We start from the raw sequence: 22,907 nt of genomic DNA, 5'->3' as shown, positions 1-22,907 counted from the left end.
CAGACACATTATTTTCCACTAATATATAAAAATGCTCCACCCATTCTGGTTAAAGACTGTACACAACAGATATAATATGAAAGTAGGAAGCATCCTATGGAATGCATTCCCTAACTAAAACATTAGCAATATTTCAACTCACACTATGCAACTAAACTACATTTTAATAATCTCAGTTTAAAAGTATTTTGACAAAGAGCCTTGGTCAAATAAACTCCACTACCATTATACATGGTTGTCAAGTCAACTGAAAAAATATTTTTATCTAATAAAACCTCTAAAACTTGTTTAAAAAACACTGCCAGATTTTGGGGTTTTTTTGGTGATATCATGCAGAAAGTTGGAAGAATCTCTGCTAAGTTTTGAAGATGATCTCTGTTGATGTTTAATGAGCAGTAGGAATAGTACAAAGAAAAATCCTTAATTTCTGTGCTTAGAAGTCAGAATTAACAACTCAGGCCACAGAAAGTAGGAAACAAATATTAGTTCAATTTTTCAGCTAAAAAGTGACTCTTTTACAATTCACTACTGCTGCAATTATATGAATACAGCTGGATTCAAGATAGACAACAGATTTTCTCCTGCCATCAAGGGAATAATTCATATTCTTGCAGGCACAAAATGCATTCTAGTGTCAACCCACATATCAAAAATGTACCAAATACCACACTTTGATTTGATTTGATTATAGGCAAGTACTAAGAAATAAAAGCCCTTTTAAATCACAACAAAAGGTCCTCAGTCATTATGCTATATTTAAATAAGTTAAATAAAGCTATGCACACACCTTCTGGAAAGAATTAGATCTTCATTGTAAAGTGCTATTTTATATTTCTTCTCATTATAGGGCTACAGAATTCTCCTATATATGCTACATTCATTGCATCATCAATTTGCTCAGTGACCCCACATTCTTCCAGGTGGAAAGCTTTTTATTATTTATTCATTATTTTCATTGTGCTTTGCAAATGGCAGATGACAACCTGGTTATCACCATCACATTCCACTTAAATGCACGGTACTGCAGCTGAACATGAATGATGCAATTAAGCTAGCAGGTAATGCAGGCACAAAGACTAGTATAAAAAACTTAATAGAGGAGCAATTACTAGTTCAGCTAGATGTGGCAAACTACTTTAGGTGTATCTGTAAATTAAAAAAAAAAAGTTAGAATTAAAGAGCTTAAAGAGGACTACTACTGTTCAGAGTTTTACAGTCACTAACAGTGAGACAGGTTAGGAAATGAGATGGATTAGGAAATCCACAAGAGCAAGTACCCAAGGAACCAGGGGTAGGTTGTTGAAAGTTCTGTATAATAAATAGATTCCCAAACCCTAAAAGATAACAGTTCAGCCCAAGAGATATAAGCAGCAGAGGAATGATGAGTGTAAACTGCAGATCCAGGATAACAGTACTACTTTAAGCTCATGACAGAATGAAAATTATTGAAAAAACTTTCCCTTTGTGAAGGAGATAGTAAACCTTTGAATGCTGCTGCCAGTTTATACTGGTGATGTGTGATGCGATCAGGGTGGCATCTGATTTCTTTAAAAATTCATATTTTTATAAATGCTCACTACATATAATTTGTAAATTTACTGTAATTATTATCCTATAGATCTTTTTCCATGCTAGTAAATAAATCACAAACATATAATGGATTGTATTACTTCAAAAAGCAAAAATAAGAATTAATTAAAAATCATTATTAATTACAAAGTGTTATCCTCCCTATTATTGCCACTGTTTCTTGTCATCATTACATGCAATAGTAAGTTAGAATGATTAAAGTTTCTTAAACTATGGACTTGGAAAGGACAAGGTTTAAAATCTTATATGACATTTAATAGTACAATGGTTGTCCGAATGACTTCTCTAATCTGAAATTTTGCATATCACAGTATCACAAGGATGTATTTGACAAGTGAAGATAACATCACTCATTTGACAATCACATACAGGGAGAAGGAAGCTGCACTACTTTGTTAATAGTTGTATTGCACTTTATCAACAAAAAAAGTTTTATCATACTGCTATCTTTATGGAGAAAACTATGTAAACAAACAGACTAGTAGCAGGTTTCTATAAGCTATTTTATAGAATTAATGCAAAAATATGTATTACTGTATGTTGTGTTGGGTTTTTTTTAAATCCCAGTTAGTGAAGTAATAACTCTTGTATGATTTTTTTAGAAGTGTTTTAAAATATATGAGAGCTTCACAGATCATTGCATAAATGGCATAAGACACATGGTTCTACTTGTAAATGAATTATTTAGCCTAAAGTGAATTGAAAGGCAAGTAACCTAGCTACAGAAAAACTATGATGGTAAAAGGTAGAAGATGATTTATTTTGGAAAAAACTTTGTCTTCAAAGGAAAAATAAATCAGTGATAAAAAGAAAAAATCAAATATATTTATGCAATTAATATTTCTCTTTTCTGAATCAGTTACGTTGTTTGAAACTCAGATCACATTTTCAATCTTAAAACAATTGGGTAAAAATTACATGTACATTAATATATGGACATTAGCATATACCGGATTCTACTGTCCAGCTGAGTTTGTAACTTTTGCTAAACAGCTTTCTTCTTTATCACTCCAACACTTCTAACACCATACTTCAAGAAGCTGGATCTAGAGATAGCACCATGTCATGGTCCTTTGACTTAAGCCCATAAATAATTTAAAGCTTTGATGTGACAGATGTATTTAGCATCATAACATGATGACATGTATTGCCCCTTGCTGAAGGTTTTTACAGAGAGTATACAATACAGGAAAAGTAGTCACTTCTGGCAAATATGATACCCATGCCACATTCTGCAAACTGCAGTATTTCAAGATAAACAATTATGCCAAGGAAGAACACTGACTTATAGTATTTCTTCAAATTGAAGAAAATATGTAATCAGGAAAAAGACTTTGAGCTATCATGAACTTAAGTGAATAGACAAAAAAAAAAAGTTTCCTTATTAACAAAAACCATTGACACTATTATGATCTTTCTTCAACTTTTACACATCTAAATTAAATCTATCCATCCTGTTCAGTTACTAACTGTTCAGTTTACAAATGCTATTCTAAAGAAAGCTAACTATAAATCCATTCTGGAACATTATAGTCTGGCAGAAATGGAAGCCTTGATGCCTTGCTAGAGAAAGAGTTGACTAATCTTCTAAATTTAAATTACAAAATTACTGTATCTTTTTAACTTACTAAAAATGCTGATACAGTGCTACTTCATTGTCCCAGTGCTTCATTTCTTCCTGAGCTGTTTTTTTCTTCAGCTGTCTAGCTGCCAGCAAAAGGCTAGTGAGGCTTGATTTCTGCTAGGCATTGTTGTGATTTGTTTGCATAAAATAAGATCTTTCTTGAGCCTCTGTCTGTTCACAGAATTGGACTAAGCAAAACAATTTTTTTTCACGGTTTTGAATCACTATATAAACGTTGAGAGTAAGAGTAAATGGAAATGCAAAGTATGCAATAAACTGCATCCTTTTCTGTCATCTCTAATTGCAAGTGTATTTTGTTGGACAGTTTCCAGACCACTGTGAAGTTTGGCATGATATACCCATCTGCCCAATAAGATTCTAGGCTGATTTAAATCAGCATAACTTCATGACTGCAGAACACAGATGCCTTCTTCTCTCTGGAAGACCAGAGACTGTCGATTTTTAAAGAACTTAACTAACTAAAGCATGAAAACTGAATGACAGAATCTCAGATGATCTCAAGGACCTTGTGACTGCTTTTATGGGTCAATGCTATTTTTTGCCATTACTTTCTATTTACTATCATCACAGGGGTATTAAATGTCATGCTAATATGGCTGAACATCTAACAGACACTTTGAACTTCATTAAAATAAGTTAAAAATCAAAAGAGATATATTTTTTAAAAGGCTTTAAAGATCAGTCAGTGCACTGTGGGTTTTCTTATTGCAATAGTTTTGAACATTTATCTTATGGATTCTTTTCTTAATGCAACAGTAAAAAAAGCAGCATTTGTGATGAAAGAATTGGGATGATTCTTATATATATCATGTTTGAAATAAAGACTATCTAATGCTGAATGTCACGCAAAGTGAAAACCCTGTATCACCTTTTATCAAAACATTCAACTAAGTAACAAAGGGGAAGGACTGTATCCTTCTTATTAAGAGTAAATTTAAGAAAAGTAGTTTCTTATTAAACAAGTACAATACTTTATAGATAAAATTTCCTGTAAAGTAAACATTTTTGAGCAAATGGGACAGAAAATGTTACCACAGAGAGTAAAGGAATACTAAAAATAATATAAAAATATGTCCATGTTTTATGCAGCTATCTACAAACTGCAGAGAGTTATAGCCATTTCCTCTGTAAATCCATCAATGACACAAATATGTGTACGGGAAAGATAATTTCTTATAGCTTTTTGTGAATATATTTTCAAAATCATTATAAAGCTCAATTTTGCAAACTGCAGCTGTACTTTTCAAAGTGTATTGTGCAAAAGTCAGGCTCCTGTGTCTACAATTCAGTTGACAGTCAACAATAACTTTATTTTGAACAAAAAACTCAGTAATGATGAAAATCAGTCAAAGCAGTTACAGCTCAACATCTTTTGACAGTCAGGCTGCTTTTCACAGAATAAAAGAATCATCTAGGTTGGAAAAGACCTTGAAGATCATCCAGTCCAACCATTGACCTAACACTGACAGTTCCCAACTACACCAGATCCCTCAGCGCTACGTCGACCCGACTCTTAAACACCTCCAGGGATGGGGACTCCACCACCTCCCTGGGCAGCCCATTCCAATGCCTAACCACCTGTTCTAGAAAGAAATGCATCCTAATATCCAGTCTAAACCTGCCCTGCTGCAATTTGAGGCCATTCCCTCTTGTCCTATCACTTGTTACTTGGTTAAAGAGACTCATCCCCAGCTCTCTGCAACCTCCTGTCAGGGAGTTGTAGAGGGCGATGAGGTCTCCCCTCAGCCTCCTCTTCTCCAGACTAAACAACCCCAGTTCCCTCAGCCGCTCCTCGTACGACCTGTGCTCCAGACCCTTCACCAGCTTCGTTGCCCTTCTCTGGACACGCTCGAGTAATTCAATGTCCTTTTTATAGTGAGGGGCCCAAAACTGAACCCAGTAATCGAGGTGCGGCCTCACCAGTGCCAAGTACAGGGGCAGGATCACTTCCCTGTCCCTGCTGGCCACGCTATTTCTGATACAAGCCAGGATGCCATTGGCCTTCTTGGCCACCTGGGCACACTGCTGGCTCATGTTCAGCTGGCTGTCAATCAACACCCCCAGGTCCCTCTCTGACTGGCAGCTCTCCAGCCACTCCTCCCCAAGGCTGTAGCATTACATGGGGTTGTTGTGACCCAAGTGCAGGACCGGGCACTCAGCCTTGTTGAACCCCCTCCAGTTGGCCTCAGCCCATCGCTCCAGCCTGTCCAGATCTCTCTGCAGAGCCTCCCTACCCTCGAGCAGATCAACACTCCCACCCAACTTGGTGTCATCTGCAAACTTACTGAGGGTGCATTTGATCCCCTCATCTAGATCATGAATAAAGATATTAAAGAGAAGTGGCCCCAAAACCGAGCCCTGGGGGACACCACTCGTGACTGGCCGCCAACTGGATTTAACTCCGTTCACCACAACTCTTTTGGGCCCGGCCATCCAGACAGTTTTTTACTGAGCGAAGCGTGTGCCCATCCAAGCTGCGAGTAGTCAGTTTTTCCAGGAGAATGCTGTGGGAAATGGTGTCAAAGGCCTTCCTAAAGTCAAGGTAGACAACATCCACAGCCTTTCCCTCATCCAATAAGCGGGTCGCCCCGTCGTAGAAGGAGATCAGGTTTGTCAAGCAGCACCTGCCTTTCATAAACCCATGCTGACTGGGCCTGATCATCTGACTTTTAATGGCACCCAAGCTGATCTGCTCCATGACCTTCCCCGGCACCGAGGTCAGACTGACAGGTCTATAGTTTCCTGGATCCTCCTTCCTGCCTTTCTTGGAGATGGATGTCACATTTGCCACCCTCCTTTTGTACCCAACTACCTGAATCTATGGATATTTCTATATCTACGGATAAATACCCCTATCTATGTTTCTAAACCCGGGCTGAGAAATCCAACTTGGGACCATTAGCCAAAAAGGACAGAAAAATAAAGGAAAGAAACAATGGAGGGACAATGAGAGAGTCTGTGCAGCTGGGAGGAGGCCATGATGACAAGCACTTCCTCTGCACCTTCTATGGACTGCCCCTGTAGCCCATGGGATCAGGGATTTATGAGAGAGTAGGAAGCAAGTAGATTATTTGGACACAGGTTACAGACATGGTCCTCAATGACACAACAGTTCTGCAGCAGCTTCTTTCTTATTCAGTAGTCACTGCCATGGGAATGCCCAACATTGTAGGTCCCCAAGATAACCTGAGTCAGGATGCTGGGAAGCAAAAGCTCTGAGAGACCTCAGAGAGATATTATGGCCATTACTGAATAAAGGCTTAGCTTAATTATCAGTAAATGGAGTAATGATGCTAACATGTCAACTCAATATATTCTTGGTTAAATAACCTACACTGCCACCATCTTTTAAGGCAATAATTTATCAACAAATCAGAGTTGGCTAAATATATGTCATCACAGTATCCCTCTTATGCAGATCTACTTGAAGAGAAATGCTACGCAGAGCACATAAAAATAGACATATTTTGAAATTTATCTATGCTTCCTAGAAATTAATTCACTTACTGTTTATGCTTATAACTATAAAGGGATTTGTCTCACATTTCAACGGTACAGTGCTTGGAACGACAGGGCCCCAAAATTTGCTAGCCTGTCTCCTTCTTGCTAGTATACAAATTATAACAATACAACATCATAAACATACAAACAACGACAAAAACCATCTAAAATTTTAAGAGGATGTATTTGAACTAAAAGGCATATATCTTTCTGTATAGGGATTACAGACAGAAATAGAAGAACAGTTTCACATCAAGGAAGAGGAAGCTAGAAAAGCACAACCTGAACCAGAAGGTCCTGACTAACAGTAAATTTGGTATTCTAAAGCCAAAATAAAGAAAAGGCCTTTGTGGGTGACAAGAAATTAATTTCTCAGCCTCCTAGACCAACAAATTTAGAAATCCTACTGGCTCTTAACTGTATAATTACAGAGAAATAATTTGTAATGTAGCATTAGTGAAAAAAAATTTTTAAAATGGTAGCAGAGGCTTAAAAGTTCTAACATTTTAGAAGAGAAGGCCTAAAGCTGGAAAAAAAAAAAATCACTGAAAACATCAATAAAATATAGTCACACTGAACCTAACAGTTTCATATTTTTATTCTTTCACTTGAATCAGAAGCCTGAGTAATGGATTGCAGGACAAACTCAGGAAACATACTCTACTAATGAAGGCAGTTGCAAAGGAACTGTACTTGTACTGAAACATTTCTGCAATTGAGGAATCTCGAAAGACCACCTCTTACAGCATGAGCTCCTTAGCACTTTCACCAGTTTCTGTTTCAAAACTATTCTTCAACTTACCATACCTGCATCTATTTCCGCAGGAAAGTTTTCAACTTCAGCAACTGCTTACCTCATAATTTCATACTGTGATCCACTGTCCTGATATCATATATTATTTCACTTATGGTTCAGTTCTTAATCAACTAAAATGTTCTAAGCATTCAGAAAAATTAATTTGGCTGCCTTCTCAGAGCATAAAATTGCACTACAGAAAGTATTTTTCTTCCTTTGTGGTAAAACAGCATTAAAGTGTCACTCTTGTGCTTTCTAATTTATTCTAAAATAATTAATTATCCCACATTCTGGAATGTGAAATAAATCTAACTAAATAATTATCCTAAGAACAGTACAATCTGTTGCATGGCTACAAGTCAGCTACCTCATGTAAGAGGAGAATGGTCCTACAGAAGCAGGTAATTTCAGCAGTGTGATTCAAATCACGGATTGTTCATCTAGATTCTGTTTTCAGGAAAGAAAAGGGTATTCTGTTAATATAGATACCACAATTACAGTCCTGATATAGATATGTTTCCTTGTTTGGGGAAACAGAATAAAGCTATGCTTATCATGAGCTGGTAGGAATTACAAACTCTGCCTTTGTAGTCTGTCCCAGAAAAGGGGAAGGCACATGGAAGGGGAAGGAATCTCATCATTCATAAGAAAGGCTGCTGTCACTGACCAAGTAGACAGAGAGTTTTCTTCTGGTTTTGGTTTGTTTTTTGTTGGTTTGTTTGTTTTTTTTTTTTCCCAAATGAGTACCCAAACCCCTCTCCTGGTGAAGCTAACCTTTGAGAAAGTTGCCGAACTAACAGGCAGGAGACTCAAAATTCTTGGTATACCCCACAGATGGGTATTTTGGAAAAACAGTGCCACTATCCTGTAAAACCTCTCTACGCTTCTTTCTCAAGACAGAAAAGTCATTAAAATGTAAACAGTGGGTAGTCTGTACGCATATTCACCAAGGCATCAATTAAGGCTTCATTTTTTCTCTCACAGCTGAACAAGAAGGGATCAAAATAAATGCTAAACAAATAATTTGACTTAACATCTGAGTCAAAATGCCACATAGCAAATGCTGTAATTTGGTAATCCTTACTCATATGAATCCTACTGTGCACAGTTTTATCAGTAGAAGTGACCACTAATGCTCCTGAAGTTTCTCATTATACTTGTGAATAGATGATTTTCAAGATGTAAGGAGGTCTTCTACCAAATCTAATTAATACCTTTGCTTTGCATGTGCTAATCTTGTACTTGTTAAACACAAATTCAGCTGTAAAATTCTACTTTAACCTTATAAATATCGATAGGTCTTTTTTCAGTTACTTTAATGAGATTCCCTTCTCCACATTAGTAACTCACTCACAAAGATTGGTAGACATTTGCTTTTATTACTCTTGTTGGTTTTATTGTGTTCCGTTATCATATTTTGGGCTGTGATAACAAAAATGCATGAAGTAACTGATGCTCCATTAGCATTTCCTAGTCTCCCATTTAAAACTCTCTTCAAGTTCCACTGGATTCCATACAATTGTTTAATATCATCACAAAAAATGTATGTTGTTTGCTTATGAGTTATTAAGTAGGTGATTGAAAAATTCCACAGACTTCCTGTTTGGAACTACAAAATACCTGGTAGGATATCCTGAATTTTAAAAATAGGTACATTTCATATTTCACAAAATGATTACCAAAAAAAGAATGTGGATGTGTATAAAACTGATTGAGAAATTCCGACAGTATCTCTTTCAACTATTGAAAACAACTTTTAAAATATACTTAAGTGTCCATAATAATTGTTAATTAATATATTTGGAGACACTGCAGTTTACATCTATCCTTTATTTCTCCATACTTAAGAAAGAGTCATATCCCACAGACAGCAATCTTGTAAGTAAAATGAAGATATGTTACGTGATAATCAAAATAATACCATTCCTTCTCTTCTTCTCTCTGTTTTCCACATGGAGATGTCTTTTAATTAATTGTTGTCAGTTTTTATTCTATGTAGTAATATTCTATGAAGTAATATGACTTCATTATATAATTACCTCATTGCTCATTACATTTATTTTAATATATAGCCTTTGATTTTTAAAACTGAATCCATTAATGTGTTACAGTTTTTAATCTCTGATTACAGAGACTGGCTCCTAATATTTCAGGATAGAGCTCAAAAATCAACTGTTGACTTACAACATTAATTCTCAATGTCATTAAAAGATCATCTGCTTTCAGATATACACGACTAGAACAAAGACACTTCATACTGCAAAGTAAGGTTTAGTCTGCCATTGTATTTCATTGAGAATATTTCTATTTTAATTGGAAAAAATTAAGAAAATCACAACACAACACTTCAACAAATAACCATGTATAAGTATCCAATATAAAACTGTACTTCTTCAACTGCATTCCCATGCAAGCAAACCTAGATTTCAGTGCAGGGGGTACACCCCATCCCTCCCAAAGTCCCTAAACCTGTAATTATACAAATGACATCAGTGACATTAGAGGTCTCCAAAATTGTCCTGAGTTTGCAAATGATTGTGAGATTTTACCAGAGACAAATGAATTTCAAACATATAGATAACAGCATGGAGTTTGGTGTATAAAAACAAGCCCTCCAAAAGCAAACTGTTATCTTATGAAAAGGTATTTTTATACTTAAAAACAATGGCAATTGTGAATGTATTTGTTTATGTTCTCAGGCTGATCAGTGAAAATCAACAGAGTCTATATTGCATACATTTTGTGTCTATCTGAATAATTTATGGGCAAGTATATTATTTGTTGTACAGGAGACAAAAAATTAAGGGTTTTTTCTTTGTGCTTTGACAGACAAAGTCTGTGAAAGTTTTTGTTTTTCCTATTCTGTTGAATAGGACTCTCTTCACAACAAGAGCAACTAGAATGGTTAAAGACATTAGACAAAAAAAGAAGGTAATAGTTAAGTGACTTTAAGATTCAGAAAGACTTTGTGAAGATTTTCTAGAAAACATGATGTGTTGAAAGAGAAAAAGATTCATGACTGGTCTAGATGCTGATCATTTAAACTCCATTTCTGAGACAGTTAAGAATGAGCAAGACAAATCTCTGCGAGAAATACTCTAGTTATATATGAATCTCAAAGTCCTTTTCAGTGGGCCTTTCATTCAAACGTTTGTCTTCAAGTATTTTTATATTGTCTCTCCACAAAGGGTCAACTACTCCTAAACTGCTTCTTTGCGATCACCAGGGCTAAGCTGGCAGGCAGACAGTCATGCAGAGAAAACAAATGTCTCTGAAATATCACCTTACTCTCTCTGGTGCAAGACCACTCTATTTCAGATTGCAGTGGTTAAGGACTCTGGCTCCACAATGAAGCAGGGATCAAGCTGAATGCCTCTGCATGTCTTGTGGTGGAGGCTGCCCCTTATTATTTTTTTATTTTTTTGTGGCATCTGTTCATATAATTCTGTCTACCCATTCTTTCACTTTTGTGGCAGTCTTCCTAATTTCTACATAGCTTGTTACTACCCTTCATGAGGTTGAATTTCTTGAAGAAATGTGTGGTTCAAATAATATCCTGTCCTTTACTATGAAACCAGATTTGGTTTATTCTTTATTTCAATTGTTTTAAAATGTCTACTACAGTACCTGCAGAGAAATGTGAGAATGTCTCTAAGAACATCCAAATGCCATTATTACATTGAGTATATGATGGCTGGGATATCATCATGATTTGTTTTTCCAAATTTATTTGAATTAATATGGAGGGAAAGTTCTGAAATTTCATAGTGTAGTCTTTAACATTTCTGCCCAGGATTCATACATCAGCAATTTAGTTTTTAAGTCCCTGCAGGAAGATCATGCTAAATCCTTTCTCTTCCTCAGTCTCACTGTAATGCAAAGTCATGAAAATATTTCAAGATAAGGACCGAATGCAACAAGGGTTATAGAGCCTGGCCTGTGCAGCAGTCTTGGAAGAATGGCTAGGCATCAACAGTGAGCTTCCCTGTCTAACTTGTTCCAGTTACTGTTTGGCATCCAGTGGCTCTTAGAATGTTAAAAAATAGGTCTGACTTGTCTGCTGCAATACAAAAAATTCTTCATAAGATCAGTATCCCACATTCTCAAATTTTCTAGTGCAGAACTAACACATCACCCATAACTTTGCAAGAATTTTATACCTGCGTCCCGTTTCCCAAATATAGGATTTTCTACCTCACCATTTCCAGGAATAATAAGGTGTCACATTTCTTGTTGATCAACATGTCTCTTTTTTCAAATCCAGTAATTCTGCTGCCGGGCTTTTTATTCTATAAACATATTTTAATTGTGCAGAGCATAAAGCAGCACTTATATTTCTCTAAATTATCTGGTATGATCATATCCTGCCTCGAACAATTTTCTAATTTACTCCATCAGTGAACTTATCTGCAGATCATATTCAGTAATTGTTTCTTTCCCCTTATCCTTGGTTTACTGTCATAAGAACAAGTGTACAGAAAATGAGTCTTCCTCTACCCATCCTCCCTTCCAATGTCAGCAAACACTACAGTGAAAAAAGAAAAAGGACAGCATGTGGCTAAAAAACACAAACAAATTTTTCTTTTGAAGTCTTTCCTTTATCATAACTATCACTCAAACAGGATGGCTTATATTTACCTGGTGTTGCTTTCTGCAGTTATGAAAACTCAAAAAAAGAAAAAACAGAAGAGGTCAATTTCATGCATCATCTAATACTTATGTCACCATTTTCCTCCAAGCTATATAATTGCTCCAAATTTCCTTATTTTGCATCCAGGACAAATCTTAAATAGAAATATTTTAAGTTCTAATTCTTTCTTGTAATTAATTTCATGTTTCAATATTAGATGCTATCCCATTCTCAGACAGTCGTGACCAAATTTAAACCGAATCACTTTTAATTCAAAGTGTTTGTCCTAAGATACCTAACCTCAGTGTTCAGAGGTTCAAACGACTTTACAAAACAAACATCCCCGTCTGTTGTCACTCTGAAGCTGCTATTCTAAAAATGTATACGCAGATACCTGGAGCAGACACTGCAGGTAAAAATGACAGATAAATACACACCTCCCTTTTATTTTATTTTAAAATATGAAATCTCCTATTTATTTTTCTTTAACAAGCACTGAAGCCAAGAATCAAATACAACTTTCAGTAACAAATTTGATTATTGCAATATGAGAATTTTTCACTTTTGCTTCAAAGTATTCCTTATAGAATGAGGAAAAACATCCAATTGTGAAAGATAGTTACCTTCACCTTCACTTTGTCATCCTTTTCTATTAAGGGGAGGAAAAAACAATATTAATGTTGCAATGACTGATGACCATTATACACTTTAAAGGGATCTATCCTGAGAAAGCCAAATTAAATAAGGGCTCTTCCAATTCATGATCTCATTAAAGTGTTTGTTGGCAACAATAGTCAGAGCTGGATCCAATACACAATACCACACTCCCCAAAGAAAAAACATCCTGGGGCACCATCTTTTCCTCTAGACAATGTCAGTCCTTCCAGCTAACCTAGTTATTGTGTAGCTATACATATTCTTGTATTACTCCAACTTGTAAACATTTTCTTAATTTACATACTATATATTAATATATGTCACTATTATTATTAATAACAAAAGCTTGTTTTTGAAATTTTTCACCAGATTTAAAAGCCTTCCTAAAAGGAAAAAGGAAAAACTGAAGTACACAGTCAAATTAATAAAATCATAGCAATATTACATGCAAAAAAATACTAGAGTTTGTTATCCACACACTTACTTGTGACCCATTTCATGGGCAATGGTAAAAGCGAGATTCAGACCATTGTCCTCTGCAATTATACACTTTCGTTTTTCACTGCACATTCCACTCAGATATGCTATACCTAGGAAACACAACCACCACATTCCATTATTTTTTGTTATTACTAACTGTATGTATTTGTATGTATATGTATTACTAACCCCAAACAGGTCTGAAGCCTTACTGTGGTCAGAATCATCCAAATACATAAGCAGATATCTGACAAAAGTTTACTTACTCGTAAGCCAGAATGACTGACTTTAGCACAAAATTGGATAAAAGATAGCAAAGAAATCACAAGCAGTGGTAATATTACCTGATAGTAATATTATCTGATTACACAGACTGCAATGTGCAGAAAATATATTCTTTAGAAGTGTTGCTAGGTACCTTAACGAGATGTGATAGACCACACATATGAATATCAATACTACTGTAAATGAAAATAGATATCTACAACAATAGGGCACAAATCTGAACAGGTATTTCCTCTGACAGACTCAGAAGAACAGAATGTGAAGCACAGAGCGACACCTCTACATGATCACTGTTAAGTAATGATACAGTGTTCAGCATGTTAATGATTTTTAAAATGTCTAAAAGACTCAGGTGTCACAGAATGAGAAGAATTCATAGGAGACTGCAGCCTGACAAACACATTAATTGTAGAGGCTATAATGACTCTACTATATAATACCCAAGTTTTCAAAAAATAGAAGCCTGAATGGTAGGCTTTTGAGTTCAAGTTCAGCTTCTAAAAAGTAGAATGTCTGTAATTGTAAAAGCTTAAGGAACATGCAGCTTAATTTGGGTAATGGTAATTTTTTTTTTGACCACAAATACATTCTGATGACATTGTCATCACTTGTTTGAAATTTTGGAGTAAGCAACCAAAACGCTGTTTCAAGTGTTTGGCCTTCTTCCCAGGAACATCCTTTCAATGGAACGGTGCCCTCTGGATCAACATGTTCACTCGATGTTTGCATATAAAGGTCAAGTTTGAAATGTCTGACAGTGTTTGAAATTTAGTCATAATTAGCATTCTAAGTTAACCAGATAAAAGTAATTCTTCTTACAATCCAAGTATTTGTCAGTCTGAGCACAACGCCTCATCCACAACATGAAATTCAAGTAGTAACCCCATCACTAGTCTGGCAGTGTGGCTCTCAACAGAGCTGGCTGGAAGTTTTCGGACACAGAACTTGTATGACAAAAAATGCTGTTCAGGACTGAATAAAAGAATCACAAATTAGATTTGAATAAGGCAGAATATTTCAAATTTTACTATCTATTTCCAAAGAATGGAGAAAAGATGGAGCAAGGGTAAAAGTAATTTGGGATATTAAAAAAGGCAAAACATGTTCAAAGCAAAAAGTCCTTCAAATGACACCTCATGCTAAATGTAGCTATCACTTACGTTAACTCTACTGAAAATAAGAGAAGAAATGGTCTGAAATGTAATGTTTTAATTTGAATGTTATGCTCCAGTGGCTGAAATGAAAATATTTCTAAAATCATTTTGTGCCTTGCAGTTCCACAATTACATGCATTTTCTTTCAAGTTCTGATGACCAAATTGAAAAAGATAGAGCTGCTTTTAATATTGTAGCTCTAAGAAGTAGAACTGGTGACAATACCAGAAGAAGCAGACATCAGGGCTCTGACTTCAACCAACACCAATGAATTCACAAAGTGCTAAAACAAAACAGAAAAATTACTCTTGCCATAGACAAAATCCAGTGCTGTATTTTGAAGTGTTGTGAGCATTCCTATTACTATAATGCGAAATGTTCAGAAATAGTTTCCTTACTGTGCTGGTTTTGGCTGGTATAAAGTTTCCTCACAGTAGCTGGTAAGTGGCTATGTTTTGGATTTGTGCTGAAAACAGTGTTGATAATACAGGGATGTTTTCATTATTGCTGAGCGGTGCTTGCACAGAGTGAAGGCCTTTTCTGCTGCTCATACTGCCCCACCAGTGAGTAGGCTGGAGGTGCACAAGGAGTTGGGAGGAGACACAGCTGGGACAGCTGACACCGACTGACTAAAGGGATATTCCAGACCATAAGACATGATCAGAAATAAAACTAGGGGGAAGGTTGTTGGGGGAGCTCTGCTCAGGGACTGGCTGGGCATTGGTTGGTTGGTGGTGAGCAACTGTTTACATTTGCATCACTTGTTTGTCTTGGGTTTTATTTCTCTGTTATTTTCCTTTTCATTACTATTATTATTATTACAATATTTCAATTAGTAAACTGCTTTTATCTAAACTCACGAGTTTTCTCACTTTTACCCTTCTGATTCTCTTTCCCCATTCCACTCCAGGGGAGGGAGCGAGTGGCTGTATGGTACTTAGTTGCCAGCTGCGGTTAAACCACAATACACTGATGATGGCTATCCTCAGATAAAACTTACTTGCTGGGCAAACCTCCCTCTGCTTGTTGATGCTGAGTACTAACTGAAAACTGTCTGATGCTCTGTAGTTTTTTGTAGGGAAAAGAAATCTCCTAACCATCTTTTGGCAGGTTCAAGTGCATTAGCAAGATCTTTCCATATAACAACAGGAATACTATCAGTTGTTGTCACTATCCTGACTGTCCCCCAGTTTGTTCCCAAAGAGCTACACACATTGCAAGTACCATACCTATTCTGCAGAAGAAGCAGTCAGCAGTAGTAGACATTTCCAACAATACTCAATGCATATCACCAATAGTGTTTTTATACTTGGCATTCCTTGAAGAAAACTGATTATGTTTGACCTTTTTAAGTGTAACACACAAAACATAAGACCTGCATTTCATTTAGATTAAATTAGATTTCTGATTCTAGAAATGTCCAAAAGCATCAAGTGCAATTAATGCTTTATGATTTTCCCCTATTAAACAAAGTCAACCTTGTATGTGAAAGACACATCCAACAGCAGCTACTGGATGTAAATTAGCCAACTACTAGCCATGAATTAGTTTCATGTCTTGTCCTTGGTTATTAATTTCACATGTAGAGAAAAAGAAACTGACTTCTGTAAGCAGCTGCTCTTGCTTAGTCGGCTCTGCATTAGGTAAGAGAAGGAATTTCTTCTTTAAATACGTGTATGTTCACTGCAGCTTCCTGTGGCTTATTAACACAGCTGGAACTGCTCCAAGGTTAAATCCATAAGAAAAAAAAAAAAAGAAAAATTGCTCCCTTGTTATGATTAAGGTATTCCTAGTGAACCCCACAGTCTCAACACACAGCTTCAAATTAAAACACTTAGTATTTGAAAAGTGTTGGCTAGAAAGTGGTAACATCAGCTCGCTGACAATTTAAGGAAGGATCCTGTTATTTATCTATAAATAAATCAGTGTTTTGAAGCAAAAATTCACTGAATGAATATATGCCAAATGTAAAATATTCAGATTACTTCACTCTGTAGACAGGCATTTCTCAAGTTAATTCAAAAGAAAATACATACAGTATCAACTAAGAGAGTAAAGCTTTACCATTGTGCCCATTCTTCTAGAAGAACCACATAAGTGACTACATTTTCTTATCAAACATGTAAATATATAAATTAAAATACATGCTGCTTCAGAAAAGTAGAACTTTTGCCGAAGTCATAACAGTGGTTTATTACTACTACCATTACTGCTACCCATAGAGACAGGTATTTCTAAATAATTCTAAATAATATGATAGCTATTCTTTAAAATTTTCTGGTTTCTTAATGAATATCCTCATCAAACCATCAAACTATTTATTCTTTCAAAGTAGGAACACATTAACAACTTTTCTGTTGAAGAGCCATGGTTCAGCTCACAGGGATGTTTACACAAAACACGGTACCAAGTACAGTATCCAAACAAATTTGTCAGCTTTACCTACTCATTCATGACCTGCAGCCCACAACATAAATCCACTACCTATATTAAAAGACTACTGTCAGCATTGCCCACAGGGACAAAAATTCCACAGTAAAAAAAGAAAATCACATTAAGAAATATGCAGTCAAACATAGAGACATTGCTCTTTCTTACAGTGTGACTTGAATGTCTTCATTTGTAATATTGCATTCTAAAAGGCTAGAGAATGGTTATTATTTCTCACTTTATAGTGATCCAATGAAACAGAGTTAATATTCTAAAAGTCTTAATCACACAAATAACTTTCTTAGCACATTTGAATTTATTTTTCTCTGAATTTCCTTGGTTTCACAACACATTCAAACTTGGTTTGACACGCCATTAGTTATGTGTTTATTCTGAATCCCTTCCCTCATACTTGCTCCAAAAGCTACTTATTAATTTTAGATGCTGTTAAAAGAAAGAGACACTTCTGCATATTACCAGTTTAATCCATTGATATCACCTGGATATCACCTGGATATCACCTCTACACATTCCTGAGCTATTTCACAGCCTTTCTGTTTTGGGAACAGTAATGTTCTGCAAACAGGCTGGGGTTTTTTTCTAGATTATAAGGCAAATATGACCATAAAAAATACAGAACAAAGTTTCTGTAACATATTCTTTGATGAAGAGGAATAGAGGATCACCTAGATATCCCTTCTACTACTGATCAAGAGCATTCTACCTGAATTTCCAGCTCATATAATATCAAAATTCCATGAAAACCAAGCACATATGTTCCATTTCCAACTCTTGAAAACACAGGCTGAAAGAACTGAAAAGAGTCTATGTTTGTATAGCACAGTTCAGGGAAAAAAAAAAAAAAAAAAAGCATTTCCATTTTAAAGCGTTTTTTAATGAAGGAGTATATTATATTCTCAGGAATCTAGGGATAGTATGTTCCCTGATGTACTATCTATACATAAGTAAAAATTGTCAAATTTGACCAAGAAAACCAGTAAAACTGAAGAGATTCCCAGTGCCTACTGCATTCCCTATCGTCTAGGTAATATAACAAAGCACACTATTATTACTGAATGCACATTAGATATAATTTCGAGAATATTGAAACCATTCATGAACTTCATGAACGATGGATCTATTTTTACTAAATTAGTATACATACAACTGATACTACTTAAGCACATACTATGAATAAAAGTAGTATTTATGTTTGGAATTTTCTTCTGAAGTTTCTACACCAAGTTTCATAATCAGTAGTATAAACCACTGATGAAATACAGGTAAGACTAAATAGATAAAGAACATGCAGAAAAACTCATGATGATTTGAATCACAAACTTCGAAAAAAAATCTTTAGCCTTCAGAATGTGCCATGCATCAACACACCCTTGACAGCATAACCTTAGTTTGAATTATTGATGATGCACAAACCTAGCAAACCACTGCAATAGAAACATAATTTAGTACCCAAGTACATCTGGCTTTTGATTCAAACATAAGCACTTTAAATTTGAACTGGCAAATCAGTGGGCCTGTGAGCATAAATCATAGTACTTAACTGGACTTGATTACTAATCTAATAAATTTTTCTTTTTAGCAGTCCAGATGCTTTTCTTAAGAAGTAGGTAAAAAAGAGCTTTCCACAGATCTGATATTTAAAAGTCTAATTAGCACAAGCTAATTAAGAGAGTCACACACACTGACAATTTTCAGGATAAAAAAATTTCTGTCAGTTGTCAGTGAATCAGCAGCCCTTAAACACGGCAGCAATCAAAACACCAGTTAACTCAAGTGCAAACAGAAAAGCCTAGAAATACTTTTTTTTTCTTTTTAAGTGGAGAGATATTGACAGTGATGATAACTATACCTGTATGTGTGTATATATACAAATGCACATACACATCGATGCAAGACATTAGAAAAAATAATGGGATAAAACCCAATCAGCTTCTGCTGCATTTTACACAAATGTAACACAAATTTTATTCACCTGTTTTGTTAGTTTATGATTTATATACCTCTTAGAAAAACTAATGCTTCCAGAAAAAAACGTTATCAAGTATCTAATAAGTATGTGATTTTATGTTTCAGAATAGACTATTAAGCTTACTCTTCTCCGTTTAAACAAACTGCTGCATTTAATCCTTAGAGTGGGCAAAAAGTCTAAAAATGGGAAGGGCATATCAATGTATGCTATACACGCATAAGCAAATTCTGAATGTGTGATTGTACAGTTTTAGGTCCTTAATTCTTGCACCTTATGAACAGACTACATGTACCTAATATATTATTATACGAATGGGATGGCAGAACTGCTGAAGACACTGATTTTCTTCTAAAATGAAGCCAACATGGAAAACACTTCTCTCAAGATGAATAAACAGATCAGCCAGTAAGTGAATCTCCCCACTGTTCACTCCTGGCCTTTGCTGACAAGTGTTGTAGGGATCCCCTGAGCTGAAGGCTGCATCCATACTGTTATCTTTAACAGCCACCAAAGCATTTATTCTCTGAATTTGGGTATTCCTTCTTAACCTGCTTCAGAGTTTGGGTCCATAACATGTGATGGCAAATAGCTCCAGAGTGTAACTGTGTGTACAACAGTACATTTTTCTCTTTTTATGAAGACTGCGTATGGGGTATTCTAACTAAAACATAAAGCTCTATTAATCTACTCAAAGACTTCTATGCCTTCCTAGATATCTGTCAGCTATCTCAGTGACAAACTGAGAAGCTCTAAACATTTAGTGACTCATGAGGCACAAGCTAGCCACACCTTTTTTTCATTTTACAGCACTCTGCCTACCTTACCTTCTCTTGTTCTACTACAGCCTTTCTGAAAAAAGTGGTTGTAGTCAAAAGGTCAGATGTACTGACCAGCATTATGATTTTTCTATGTTTCTGTATTTTTTCCTAGTCAGTCCTACCAGTCGCTTTACTCAGCTGATCAGTGAACTGACATTTTCAGCTACCATTCACTATCATTCCCTGACCTCTTTCTTGACTGGTAGCAAAGCCCATGGTTTCATGCATATAAGCAAAAGACTCTTTCTTTTTTTTTTTTCTTAATATGCATTACTTTGTATTTGGCAATACTTCATCTGCTCTTTCACTGCCTTTTTGGTGTCATGATGTTCATCTACAATTATTCTTGTCAGCTTTATGCTGAACTATCCAGAGTGCTTCAAACCATATGAGAGCATACTCAGGCCACCACTATTCCAAATACTTTATGAAGCAAGACAGCTCTGAACTCAAGGACACCTTCTAATGTAAAAGCTGGCAAGTAATTCCCATGTCTTGTTTTTTAACTTTTAAGCAACGTATGAAAAAAATTTCTTAGAAATTTAAAGGAAAATTTTAAAGTAACAATACACCGTAACAGATCCACTGAGTACAGTCAGTATACTTCTAAAAACTTTTAATTGCCTTTTTTTTTGGTAAAGGCAACATTACCAAGTGGAACACTTGTCCATAATATGCATGAACAGGAAAAGACAGATGCAAAAGAAAACTGCATACTGGAAAATGAAAAGAAAATGTCATAAATTGGAAAAGAGTCACAACTTCCTTTCCTTCACATCTGACCTTCTTTTGCACCTGTAACTTAAAAGCAGAAAAAACTTGGTTAGATTGTGTAGAATTGACATTGAGGAGGTCGTAAGCCATTCTGTTCAGAAGAAAATGCAAAAAATCATAGCGTATGGAGTAATGTGTAATAAAGATTTTCTTTGCTTCATATTTTCTCATACTATTAATATGAAAGAATAATCAAACATAATCTTTCTAAGCAATAACTCAATCTTCTAAGAAATTGAACTAGTTTCATTCATTACTCTAACTTCCTCATGGTACGATTTGCATAAACAAATTTTCTAGATGTTTGTTTTATATAGTATAGAAAATTATTAATAATCTTGATGTACATTTGTAAGTTTAACTTTTGGACAGAAGTAGAAAAGTCTCTTTTTTAGGACTTACACAAGAAAGACTTTCAGTCCTTAAATTACATGGGTAAATTATAAGAGTGCCTCATGAAAGCTTCATGGAACTCTGCTGTATACAATCAAATAAAATGTGACTTTGAAAAGAAGACATGTCATTTCTTTGGAAACAAAACTAAAGGGGGCTTTCCAAAGTAAAGCAGAAGCTTGTTACTTAAAAACCCAAAAAGAGGTTTCAAGCTGAGCGCCAGCCTTTTCAGAATAGCTCTCACCAAATATATGCATAAATAAATTCATCTTGAGAATATGCTTTTCACTGATGTATTGGAAAGATGTAACAGACACACAGTTTACTTTGAATGAGTATCACATGCCTCAGATTAAGAGTTGGTGCCCATTTCCTACCCTAAAACTCTATTTCTGTATGTTGAAAAAACCCTAGTTACTCTACAGACAAGATGGGGAGAAGACAACAGTGAATGCTGCGGTATTTTTAGCAACTCAAACTTGCTTTCTGTGTTTTCCAACTTGCTCTACAATTACATTTGCTTTACAGGCAGGCAATGTGACAATGTTGTTTTGCAGTCTTTTGGGCTGTATTTGTAGCTTTCTCTACCAACCATTTCTGGGGATGATATTTTTTCCCGGGACAAAAATGAACAGGGAAAGTTATTTATGTGAACTAGCTGTTTCCAGTCCTCATGATCTCTAAGAATATGGCAGATCTGATCTTGGGATTAGCTGTAGCAAAACAGAAATAAAAAATGACTCTTTACAAAGAAAAGTTTTTATTATTGTCCATTAATCTCTTTATTATTGTCCATTAATCTCTCACAACATAAAAAAAGACCATCAGTGAGAAACATCTTTTAAAACATTATGCTAGATGGAAAAAAGCAGAACTTGAATTCTGCTTTTCTTTGATAGAATGAACCCTAACCTAGAAGTGAAGGAAAGACTGCTATTAATGGATCATCACAATGACTAGAAAATATATAAACCCAATCATACATTTTCCTTTTAATTATTTACCTTTATGACCAGATACACCACTCCTCCAGATTAGCACCTACAGTTGTATAAAGTGCTACATGTATGTGTGCACATGGTAGGAAGGCTGTGTCTATTTCTTTGACTGATTGTCTCTACATTTCTGTGTACATATATATACATGTCTCTTTTTTTCCACTCTTTTATCCTTATTTAGCCCATCTTTCTTTTTTCTTTTCCACACCTGCTTTACTTAAATGAACGTGTCTATTTAAAAAAAAAAAAAATTAAAAAAAGTTTATTATTTTGTGTCTGGTCAATAAACCCCTAAAACAGAAAAAGGGTCAGATGAGATGGGCAAGGATGATGTGCTTATGAGACTGAGGGAAGAATGTAGGGAGTGACTGACCACAGCTGTTGCAAAGAAAGCTGAACTTATCTCAACAGAAAAGGGACTGGAGGTTTGTTTTAGATAAATGCCTGTATCAGTTCAGTGAATTAACTGCTTGTGTAAATGTTTTTCCCTGAGTTAATCGAAACAGCATGAATGGCTTCCTGACTCAGACAGCCCAGCACGGGGTAAGTGCATAAGTGGCTCAGCCCAAAAGAGAGTATAGAAACTGAACAACTGACAAAACGAACTTTGAACAGAGCAATGGGCTTGAGCTGACTTTAACTCACATATTCCTTCCCAGCACCTGGAGATGCCCAGCATCGTTGACAGTGAGCATATAAAGGCCAATAATGGGAATCAGATTTGTACTATGATCCAACTGTATATTGCAATGGCTACACTGTGTTT

General features: G+C 35.5%; 1 protein-coding gene across 1 annotated transcript in view; it reads right to left on the bottom strand.

The window, feature by feature from the left end:
• ADAMTS19 (ADAM metallopeptidase with thrombospondin type 1 motif 19) overlaps window positions 1–22,907 on the bottom strand; it is a 152,719-nt gene that overhangs the window by 60,021 nt on the left and 69,791 nt on the right. Inside the window, exon 8 of the mRNA XM_074812052.1 lies at window positions 13,304–13,409. Within this exon, the coding sequence (XP_074668153.1) occupies window positions 13,304–13,409 (106 nt within the window). The remainder of the gene's footprint in view (window positions 1–13,303; window positions 13,410–22,907) is intronic.

This window comes from Strix aluco, chromosome Z, assembly GCF_031877795.1.
Source record: "Strix aluco isolate bStrAlu1 chromosome Z, bStrAlu1.hap1, whole genome shotgun sequence".
NCBI lineage: Eukaryota > Metazoa > Chordata > Aves > Strigiformes > Strigidae > Strix > Strix aluco.
The sequence above is the reverse complement of the archived record's forward strand: the minus strand, read 5'-3'. Positions and strand labels throughout refer to the sequence as shown.